General features: G+C 15.9%; 5 protein-coding genes across 5 annotated transcripts in view; 1 reads left to right on the top strand and 4 right to left on the bottom strand.

Annotated features, from left to right (window-relative positions):
* PF3D7_0807500 (proteasome subunit alpha type-6, putative) overlaps window positions 1–282 on the bottom strand; it is a gene marked incomplete at both ends in the record, with an annotated part of 1,146 nt that extends 864 nt beyond the window's left edge. The window contains 2 exons of the mRNA XM_001349412.2: window positions 1–27; window positions 207–282. The exon at window positions 1–27 is cut by the window's left edge and continues 324 nt beyond it. Coding sequence (XP_001349448.2) covers window positions 1–27; window positions 207–282 — 103 coding nt within the window. The remainder of the gene's footprint in view (window positions 28–206) is intronic.
* A 1,421-nt stretch (window positions 283–1,703) lies between these two features.
* PF3D7_0807400 (coenzyme Q-binding protein COQ10 homolog, mitochondrial) lies at window positions 1,704–3,203 on the bottom strand (the record flags this gene model as incomplete). Its single annotated transcript, XM_002808780.1, has 5 exons — window positions 1,704–1,838; window positions 2,002–2,067; window positions 2,212–2,247; window positions 2,428–2,547; window positions 2,985–3,203. The coding sequence occupies 5 exons, from the start codon at window positions 3,201–3,203 to the stop codon at window positions 1,704–1,706; spliced, it is 576 nt and encodes a 191-aa protein (XP_002808826.1).
* Window positions 3,204–4,653: 1,450 nt separating this feature from the next.
* Window positions 4,654–5,937, bottom strand: PF3D7_0807300 (ras-related protein Rab-18; the record flags this gene model as incomplete). The annotated part of the gene is made up of 4 exons (XM_001349413.1): window positions 4,654–4,990; window positions 5,204–5,342; window positions 5,573–5,638; window positions 5,874–5,937. The coding sequence occupies 4 exons, from the start codon at window positions 5,935–5,937 to the stop codon at window positions 4,654–4,656; spliced, it is 606 nt and encodes a 201-aa protein (XP_001349449.1).
* Window positions 5,938–8,054: 2,117 nt separating this feature from the next.
* PF3D7_0807200 (conserved Plasmodium membrane protein, unknown function) lies at window positions 8,055–9,477 on the bottom strand (the record flags this gene model as incomplete). Its single annotated transcript, XM_002808779.1, has 2 exons — window positions 8,055–8,875; window positions 9,054–9,477. 2 exons carry the CDS (start codon window positions 9,475–9,477, stop codon window positions 8,055–8,057), a joined length of 1,245 nt encoding a protein of 414 aa, XP_002808825.1.
* A 1,156-nt stretch (window positions 9,478–10,633) lies between these two features.
* Window positions 10,634–12,500, top strand: part of PF3D7_0807100 (DNA helicase PSH3) — a gene marked incomplete at both ends in the record, with an annotated part of 3,966 nt that continues 2,099 nt past the window's right edge. The window contains one exon of the mRNA XM_001349415.1: window positions 10,634–12,500. This exon is cut by the window's right edge and continues 2,099 nt beyond it. Coding sequence (XP_001349451.1) covers window positions 10,634–12,500 — 1,867 coding nt within the window.

Raw genomic sequence — 12,500 nt, 5'->3', positions numbered from 1 at the left:
TATTTTTTACTGCTTTTATAGCATATTCTAAAAATTATAAAAATGGATAAAAGTTATAATAAGATATAATGATCACAATTGTTATTTGTACCCTTGATGATTGTAATGAAAATGTATATAATATATATATATATATATGTATATATTTATTTATTTATTTAATATGTTACATTTCAATATATATATTACATCAATTTATTAAATACCTATTTGATATAAATTCCCATCTGGAGAAAAAATCGTCAAGTGTCTATCATACATACTCTGTGAAGGCCTTACCATTTTGTTTTTTTGTTTTATTGTTTTTTTGTTTTATTGTTTTTTTGTTTTATTGTTTTATTGTTTTATTGTTTTATTATTTTATTATTTTATTATTATTTTTTAGTATTTTATTTATTTATTTTTTTTATTTTGAAATATTTAATTCTTTGTAAGAATAAGAAGAAAAACAAATAAACATAAATGAATATATATATATATATATATATATATATATGAATGATATTTTGTTTTTATAAAAATATATACAAAAAAAAAAAAATAATAAAAAGAAAAGAAAAAAAAAAAAAAAATCGATTGTATTTTTTCCTTATAATATTAAATTTAAATGAACTCCTTTAAAAAATATATGAACATATTATTAAACAAATAAATAATTATAATATATATATATATATATATATATATATATATAATATAAATAATAATAATATTTATTTTTATTCTTATCTCATTTTATTTATTTATTTATTTATTTTTTTTTTTTTGAGAACGAACAAAAATTTAAAAGAAAAAGCATATTCTATATATATATTTTATATTACATTATATTAATATAATATTAATTATAAATAAAAGATTAAATGGAACAATAAAATATATATATATATATATAATACAATACAATACAAAATATGTATGTATAAAATTACATTTATTTATATTCATGTGTATTATAATATATATATATATAATATTTGGTTTGGTTTTATTTTTTCTCAATGATACGAAAAATACAATTAAAGAAAAGAAAAAAAAAAGTATTTGAAAAAGGTTATAATATATATATAAATATATATATATATATATATATATATATATATATTATAATTAATATATATTTATTTACATATTATATATATATTATATATATTATATATATATATTTTAAGTTTATATAATAAATTCATCCCATACACATAAAATAAAAATTTATTATGTATAAAATATATATATATATATATATATATTTATTTATTTATAGTTATTGTAAAGTCCAATATTTCTATAATATTATATATATATATATATATATATATATATATAATATATATTTATTTATTTTATTCATTTTAATCATTTTAAATTAAAACGTTTTGTTATTTTCATAATTAAATGTTTTTTAAAATTTTAACGAAATTAAAAAAAATAATAAATAAATAAACAAATGAATTAAAAAAAATTTACATAATGGTAGATATTTCATACGAATGTATAAGCAAATATATGAGACTAGTGTATATAATCTAATTTGAAAATATTAAAATATACATAAATATATATATTTATATAAGTATAATATCAACATGATAAATTACAATAAAATATAATATATATATATATATATATATATTTTTTTTCATTTACAAAATAAAATAATACATGTATAACTTTCTTTTTTTTTGGAATATGACTTGTTCAAACTATTTTATCAAGTGTAAAACGTCCGTGTTTTTATAACTGTTTGATTTTGATTCATTTATAAAGGAATATAAAATTTTTTTCCCTAACTCTTTTATGTATAAATTCATAAAATTTTGATATATTTTATTTTTCAACTAAGCAGAAAAAAAAAAAAAAAAAAAAAAAAAAAAAAAAGTGAATACTTTATGAATAATGTAAACTTATTAAAATTTTGAGAAATTCACAGATACATAAAATATAGTATATTTACACACACACATATATACATATATAATATATATACAACATTTTTGTTACCCTAAAATTTATATAAAAATCAATGTTTATGCAATTCTTTTTTTCTTTAATTATCCACTCGGTTATCTATAAAAAGAACAATATATATATATATATATATATATTATAATGGACACACGATATGTGCCTTATTTAAAATATATATAAGTATATATATTAATTTTTCTGTTTATATTTTTAATTAGTTGTCTCTTTATTATTATTACATACCAAGTGATGAAAAATATTTGTATCTTCGCTAGATACCTAAATAAAATAAAATAAAATAAAATAAAATAAAAAAATGCAACAATGTCTAAGTATTTATATATATATATATATATATATATATATATATATATATGTATGTATATATTTACACATTTATATACGAAATATACTTATATTTCTTCTCATTCATTTATTTCCTCTTTAAAGTCTTATTACCGTAATTGTTGTTGGGTAAATGAATTGAATTAAAGAGTCATATTTTTCTTTAAAGAAAATATTCTCAATTTGTAAATTGGCTTTAAAATATTCTTTGTTTTTTTCTGTTATCTTGCTATCCTACAAATATACAATACAATTGCTCATAATTTTTAAAAAATAAATGTGCAAAAATATATGAACAAATATAAAATTTTACATGAACAAATATAACAATTTACATGAACAAATGTAACAATTTACATGAATAAATGTAACAATTTACATGAACAAATGTAACAATTTACATGAATAAATGTAACAATTTACATGAACAAATGTAACAATTTACATGAACAAATATAACAATTTACATGAACAAATGTAACAATTTACATGAACAAATATAACAATTTACATGAACAAATGTAACAATTTATATGAACAAATATAACAATTTACATGAACAAATGTAACAATTTATATGAACAAATGTAACAATTTATATGAACAAATATATGTACACACATAAACAACATCCGCATACGTTTTAAAAATATGAATATATTTATGCTTACCGTTACATATGGTAGAAAATACTTATATCTATCTACATTTAGAATTGTATAAAAGAATAAATCTTTTGCACAAACAATATCAATGTTTTTTCTATAAACTATATCGTTTGTTTTTATAAATGAGTTTTGAAATATTGTAAAATTTCGTTTAATATCATAATTAAAATGATTGTTTGTAATATAAAATTTTTTGCCTTTCTTCAATATATTAATCTTCATTATATGGCATATCAGGACAAAACAAAAAAATAAATAAAAATGAAAATAAAAATAAATATAAAAATAAAAATAAAAAGAGGAGAGGTTACGAAAACAAATTATAATATATTAAAATGAATGGATAACAAAACAAAGGGGGTTCATATTTTCGAATTAAGAAAAAACTGTAATCATATTTTTTAAAAGATAAAAACAATTATTTTGTCATATAATCTTAAATGTTAAAAGGGTGCTATTATATAAATGAAAATATATATATATATATATATGAAAATATAAATTTTTCACAATATATATATTAATATATTTTTAATAATAATACATGTTTACATATATTTATTTTTATCCCCCATAAATAACAAATATATTATATATTATGTATATATATAATATATATATGTAAATTTATACATATATATATATATATATATATATAATAAAAATGAGGTGTTTCCATTTAAATTTGTTCCTTGAACTTTTCTATTTTTTAAACTTTTAAGAATTAACATTTTTTACTTTTTAAAATTGTTTTATATATATAATATATCATAAAAGCCAAAATATATAAATATATAAAATATATTTATTTTAACATTCAAAAAAATAAAAGAATTAAATATAATGAAATTAAAAGTGAGAAAAATAAAATCTGTTAAAATATATATTGAAATTTACAAAAAAAATTATTACATTATAAAATAGATATACACATATATATATAAATATTTATATTAATATATATATACACATGAAATAGAGAATGTACTTTTTTTTTTTTTTTCATTAAAGATTAAAATATTAATAAAATAAATATAAAAATATAATATATATATTATATATATATATATATATATATATAATATTTATATCATACGTATAAAAAAAAAAAAAAAAAAAAAAAAAAAAAAAAAGAAAAACATGATAATTAGTATAATAACATATATTTTTTCATATACAAATAAATATAGATATATATTGTATATATATATATATATATATATATATATCCACATACATATATAATATATACAATATATATATAATATAATATTTATTATATATACCCATAAACATAAGAATAAAAAAGACAAAATAAAAAATAACAGAAAATGAACACATAAAATTATTAAAATAGGAATCTTTATAAATTTCATAAAAAGCAAAATAATAACACTATTATATAATATATATATATATATATATATAATTATAAGTATTAAATTATTTTAGCATACAATATATATGGACACATAATATGGGCAAAAAAAAAAAAAAAAAAAGAAAAAGAAAAAAAAAATAAATAAATTGTTAAAAGGATATAAATATATATAAATATATATATATATATATATATATATATACAAATATGATGGCATATATATATATATTTATATATATAACATATGTCCGCATGTACATGGGTGCACATAACACCCATTTAATGTTAAAATTAACAAGCGCAATTGGATCGGCTTTCCTCTTTCTTTCCAAGTTTTAAATTTTTGGTTACAATACTTAACTCTAACAAAGATGGATTATTTAAAATTTGTTGTATTAATTCTTCAAAACAGTAAGTTATATTAATATCATTTTTTGCACTGGTTTCACAAAAGAGCATATTATTTTCGAAAGCGAAATTTTTTCCTTCATCTTTCGTAACTTCATGATTAGGTTTATCAATTTTATTGGCAACAAGCATTTTTATCGCGTTTTTATTGGTAGAATATTTATCTATCTCGTTAATCCAAACGTCTAGGTTTTCAAAGGATTCTCTAACGGTACAATCGCTAACATGAGAAAAAGAGGGGGTAAAAAAAAAAAAAAAAATAAATAAATAAATAATAAATGACAATGAATATGGAATGTTATGAACATAAATAAATATATAAAAAAAAATATATATATATATATATATAAATATGTGTGTGTACACTTTATATATATATATATATATTTTTTTTTTTTTTTTTTTTTTTTTTTTTTTTTTTTTTCCAACGTACTATACAAGAATAATTGCGTGAGCATTTCTATAATACGCAGAAGTCAAAGTTCTAAATCTTTCTTGACCTGCCGTATCCCATATTCCTACTTTTATTGTTTTATTATCGATTTTTAAATATTTTACTTTAAAATCAATACCTACGGATTTGTTAAATTAAAGGGGTTTTAAAATATATATAAATATATATGAACAGGTTTGGTAAATCATACGGACACATAAATATAACACTACATATAATATATATATATATATAAATATATATATATATAAATATATATATATATAAATATATATATATATAAATATACTTATATATATTTATATATTTATTTATTCATATTTATTTTTTTTATGTTTTTCTTGTTACCTATTGTGGATAAAACTTTCTCTTCAAATTGGTTATCGGAGTATCTACATAATATACTACTCTTTCCTAAGCACAAAAAAAAAAAAAAAAAAAAAAAAAAAAAAAAAATTAAAATAATATTACGAAAGTCTTTATTATAATGTCATATTTTTATATATCCTTAAAATAAAAAAAAAAAAAAATTTTCTGCAAATCGTTTCACTTTTTCTTTTTTTTTTCTTTTCTTTTTCTTTTCTTTTTCTTTTCTTTTCTTTTCTTTTTTTCATTTTTTTTTTTTTTTTTTTTTTGTTATGATCCTTACCTACGCTGGAATCACCCACTAATAATAATTTTAGTAAATAATCATACTTATTTTTATTTTTCATTTTTTTAAAAAAACAAAAAAAAAAAAAAAAAAGCAAAATGCATAAATAATAACTATATTAGAATTTCATATACAAAATTATTACATCAAAAAAATTTTATATATATAAATTCTCAAAAAAAAGAAAAAAAAAAAAAAAATTATTACTTTTATTATTTTATATAACAAATGATTATTTTATATATATATATATATATATATATATATATATATATATGTATGTATGTATGTATAAGTAATGAATTCATAATATATATTAATATATATATATTTATATATATATATATTATATATATAATTGAATTATACTTTTTTTTTTTCTTCTTTTTTTTTCTTTTTCTGTTCAATGTATCAATAAAAGTATCATAAAATGAGAATGTAAAAAAAATATTAAAAAAATTATATATATAATCAACATATATAATATTATTATATATATATAATATTATATATATATTATGTATTATATATAATATATATATATAAATATATATGTATATTATAAAATATATATTATATGTATGTATATATATAAAATGTATATTTATATATTATATATATATTATATATATATATATATATATATATATATATATATTCTTAAAAAATTTTGTTTTCTTTTTTTTATATAGATATATAAAATAGTAGTAAAAAAAAAAAAATATACTTTTAAAAATGTATCAAATTATAAGGTATAAAAAAAGGAAATATATATATTAAATATATATATATATATATATATAATATGTATTAAACATATATATTATAAATTATTATAAATATAATATCATTTTATTTGATATATATATATATATATATATATATATAAATAAATAAATAAATATATATATATATATATATATATTTCATTATAATTACATACAAATATTATATATATATATATATATATATTTCATTATAATTACATACAAATATTATATATATATATATATATATATATATAAGATTAAATTATTTATACTTTCATTCTTCTTCCTGTTTATTATTATTTTTTTTTTAATCATAACTTGATACGCACACGTTATATAAATAAAAATATTATTATGAAAAAGTATATATTTATATATATAATATATATATATATATATATGTAATAGTTTGTTTTTATGTATAGTATATATATAAATTGAATAATAATGCTATATTAAAAAATATTATATATATTAATATAATTGTATTTTTAAATACTACTATATTTTTATATATATTATATATTATCATAGTAATATATATATATATATATATATATAATATATTACGAAACAATTGCTCGATAATTTAAGTATCAAATAATATTATATATTATATATATATATATATATATATTATAATATTATAATGCCAATTTATTATTTCGGTTTTTTTTTTTTTTTTTTTTTTTTTTTTTATATCTATAAATTCAAAGCATAATAATAAAAAATATATATTATTTTTTAAATATATAATATATATAGTAATATATTATATATATATATATATATAATTATGTAGATGTTTAATTATTATATTATGCATTTGTAATCAATATTATTAATAGTGATAGGAAAGGAAAGGAAAGGAAAAGGAATTATTATGTACTTTTTATAACACTAAAAGGAAAAAACAAAAAAAAAAAAAAAAAAAAAAAAATATATATATATATATATTTAATATGTATACATTTATGATTTGATGTATTAAAAACTGATATGGGTATATTTTTATATATTTTTAATAACAAGGAAAAAAGGGCCATTTTTATATTTTTTTAAAGACTATTCCAAAAAAAAAGAAAAAAAAAGAAAAAAAAAAAAAAAAAAAATTATAACAAGTAGAAAAATATGTATATTAAAAAGGAAGGGATCTGTGTAAAATTTGTTAAAGTATATAATATATATGTATATATGTTTAAATTGTATAAAAAAAAAAAAAAAATGTCCTTGTTTATTTATATATATATATATATATATTTACATATATATGTTTGTGCGTGAGATATATACAATGTAATCTCTTATTTATTTATATTTACTTTTTTGTAATGCTCTCCACTGAGTGAGTCCGGACCGTTCTTCATAAAAAAAAAAAAAAAAAAAAAAAATGGTTCCACTTTATTATTCATTCACTTTTGAGACCTTTTTTTTTATGTATTTTAAATATAAAGGTTGTCAAATATAATTTAGCAATTTTTGAAAGATATGTATTTTGTAAGGGAGTGTTGTTTATAAGATGGTCAGGGACCGAGTGCAAGTTAACATCTCCATTTTTATTTGTATATTTGTTTAAAGAATCATAATGAATGTTATGAAAATATCTTTTGGCTTCTGTCAAGGATATTGTAGGTATTTTAAGTAGAAGGGTTGCTAGTTTATAAGCATAGAAATGTGAAAGCATTAACATCATAGAAAAGTATAAAGGATACTTCTTTAGATAAGCATCATGTATGATCCAACTTAAGCTCATATATGGTCCACATATAATATGTTTATATGTACTTGAAAATAAGGATATTATTTGTGTTAATATTAAATTAATATTTATGGGTTGTGATAAATTATTTTTTGTAAACATATATATATATAATAATATATAACTTAAAAATGAACATATAAATTCATTTATAAATGTATCCATTATAATAGATGAATATAAATCTTTATTATTAAAAAATATTTTATTATCATATTTTTTTTCTAAAGTATTATATGGCATTATAAAGATCAAAATGTTTGATAATACATTTTTTAAATAATCGGGAATATAAGGATACACAAGAAATGTTAAAAATGAATTGTCTTTTGAAATATTGTTATCTTTAATATAATTCGTAATATTAATTCCTTTGTGTTCTTCATATTTTGGTAAATTCATAAGTTGGAAAGTTATTAGGTATAGTATGGTCCCCGAGATGTTTGAGGCAAATGATATGGCGCACTCCACTATATATAAGGAGATAAATAAAAAAAAAGGGGTGTTCCCACGTATAAATAAATAAATAAATAAATAAATATATATATATATATATTATGCAAAACACACATTCTTATAATCACACATATAATGTTACATATATATATATATATATATATATATATATATTTTTTTTTTATTTTTTACCTTTATTTATTAACTTCATTTTGTTTTTGAAAAAATGAAAAAAGGGGTCGCCATCAAACCCACCCGAAAGATAATTGTACCATATAAAAAGAATAGAAAAATGTTTTATAGAGTTAACAATTGAATTATCATAATAATTCTTATTCGTAATTTTAGATAGAGTAAATATACAATGAGTAAATATCAAATCAGATATATATACAAAAAGAAAGTATAAAAATGTATTTATAATATATCCGAAACATATACATATTAATTTAAATTTTTGATCTGTTAATTTTTCTTTTGTATTATTTACTTTTACTTCTTTTAAATTATCTTCTTTGCTATCCTTTCTTTTTATTATTTTCTGTTTTATATTTTGGGTAATTAAGGATGATAGTTTATTTAAACCCACCTCATGAATCATGCTCATGGTCTTCATCTTTTTTAAAACATAAAGTATTGTAATAATATAGATAAAAATGTTTATGGGCAAATATTCTTTCTGCGTCTACTCATATATTATTCAAAAAAAAAAAAAAAAAGTGATACATATGGTTTCTTATGTAAAATTATATATATATATATATATATATATATATATATATATATGTATATATATTTATGTATATGTGTTGATAATATTTATATACTTTATTTTTATAACAATTTAATATAAAAAGCTAAGAATTGAAGTTGTTCTTTTCTAATACGTAAGATATATACAAATAAAATTAATAAATAATGTATATGTAAGTATTCTTGAGGTACACATATAAATATAGTACAAATAATATAGGGTATATATAAAATATTATATATATATATATATATATATATATATATATATTTATTTATTTATTTATTTTTAATTAAAACAAAGAATTAAAAAAAAATATATACATATATTAATCATATATATAATATATTACTTTTTATCATAATCATTATAAATTATTACATATATATATATATATATATATATATATAATACATAAAAAAACATACGTATCATTTTCTTTTTTTTTTTTTTTTTTATAATTCTACACTCTTTTAATATATAATCATTTTTTAAATGATAAATAAAATATTTAAGAAATAAAAAAAAAAAAAAATAATAAGAATAAATAAAAAAGAAAAAAAAGAAAAAAAAAAAAAAAAAAAAAAAAAAAAAAAAAAAAAAAAAAACGACGTATTTTCTTATTTTTAAAGTTTATTATATATGGATATATATTATTACATTATATATATGTTAACATAAATATGTATATAATAATATATATATAATATATATATATATATTTTTATTTTTTCTTTCAAGTGCTTTATTATTACAAAAAATATTAGTCAAATTTTTTAAAAATGACGATTCTAACAAAACATTTTTGATATTCTTTTTTTTTTTTATTTTTTTTTTTTTTTTTTTTTTTTTTTTTTTTTTTTTTTTTTTTTTTTTTTTATTTTTTTTTTTTTTTTTTTTTTTTTTTTTTTTTTTTATTTTTTTTTTTTTTTTATTTTTTTATATTTTTTTTTTTTTTATATTTATTTATTTATTTATATATCTTCTACTTTTTATGTTCCTCCTTTTTTTTTAAAAGATGAGTAATGAACCCGTTTCCTTGATTTCCCTAAACAAAATGCTTAGAAAGAATAAAGAGGAAGAAAAACATAAAAATGTAGACAATACAGAGCTTACGAATCTTGTGTTAAATACATCTAATTATAATAAGAAGGAAGAAAAAGGAACCTTTGAAGAATTAAATGTATCCATAGAAATAATACGAGCATTAAAAAGAATAAATATTTATTATCCTTCAGTAATACAATATATGATTATGAAAAAATTAATATGTAAGGATAAAAAGGAGAAAAAAAGAAATTGTATAATACAATCAAGAAATGGAACAGGTAAAAGTATGTCGATTTGTATAATTATTATTAATCAAATATTTTGTAAAATGAAGAAGAAAAAAGAAACTGAACAAAATAATAAAAATAAAAAAGAGGAAATAGGAAAAATAGATTATTCAAAATATGTATCAGATCATATATCTCAATCAATTTCTGATAACGAAAACATTTTCTTTGGTTTTTTATTTTTCTATGGATTAATATTAGAACCCACACGAGAATTATGTCAACAAGTTTATGATAATATTAAAAAAATAACGAATATATTAAGAAATGAAGATGATGAAGATATTTATGATAATAAAAATGGATTGGATGTTTATAATAACATTTGTACAAATAGGTGTGAGAAGAAATATGTTAATTATTATAAAATAAAATCTTTAATATTATATGGAGGGACAGATATTTTTGAAAGTATAAAAACATTGTTTTATAATTTTCCTCATATTATTATATCAACACCTGGTCGTTTAAAACATGTTTTAAATATCTTAAATAAAGTAAAGATAGAAATAAATAAAGAAGACAAAATAACAAATAAAGGAATATACCCTTTATCCTATATAACTATTATTAATATCTGTTTAAATTATTTTATTCTTGATGAAATAGATGCCTTATTAGATGAACAATTCGATGAGCAGCTAAAAATTATTTATAATTATATTGTGAATCCAAAAATACAAATCTTATGTTATAGTTCGACATTCCAAGATGCATGTATAAATAATTTTATACAAAAAGTTATAGAATGTGATGAAAGATATGTAGCACGTTTACAGCGCGTGCACATGAGTAACATGGACCACACAAATTATAAAGACGACGGTAATGATTATTTAAAAATGGGTCTAGATAATGAACAACAACATTGTGGAAAGGAAAACAAAATGGTAGATGAGTATATCACGGATGAACATAATATAAATAAAAATAAAAATAAAAATAATGTTGATATAAATAAAAACAAAAATAATGTTGATATAAATAAAAATAATGGTGATATAAACAAAAATAATGTTGATATAAACAAAAATAATGGTGATATAAACAAAAATAATGTTGATATAAACAAAAATAATGTTGATATAAACAAAAATAATGGTGATATAAATAAAAATAATGGTGATATAAATAAAAATAATGGTGATATAAATAAAAATAATGGTGATATAAATAAAAATAATGGTGATATAAATAAAAATAATGGTGATATAAATAATATAGATACACATTTTATTACGCCACCCTTACAAAATCATCATCTTAAAATAAAAAAAAAAAAAATTAATAAAAGCAAAAAAAAAAAAAAAAAAAAAAAAAAATTCAAATATAACAATAAATCCCAATCCAAAGTAATAAAAGAATTACAAAAAATAATTCACGATGAAAACATTTTATGTAAAGAGTTTATTTGTAAATATATTTTTAAAAAAATGATAAAAAGAAAAGAAAAAAGCAAATATCACATGAACAGTAAAAGGACTTTTGAATATATACAAACATGTACTTCGCTTATAATTCATACACAAGATAAAAAAATAAAAATAA

This window comes from Plasmodium falciparum (assembly GCF_000002765.6).
Source record: "Plasmodium falciparum 3D7 genome assembly, chromosome: 8".
NCBI classification, from domain to species: Eukaryota; Apicomplexa; class Aconoidasida; order Haemosporida; family Plasmodiidae; genus Plasmodium; species Plasmodium falciparum.
The sequence above is the reverse complement of the archived record's forward strand: the minus strand, read 5'-3'. Positions and strand labels throughout refer to the sequence as shown.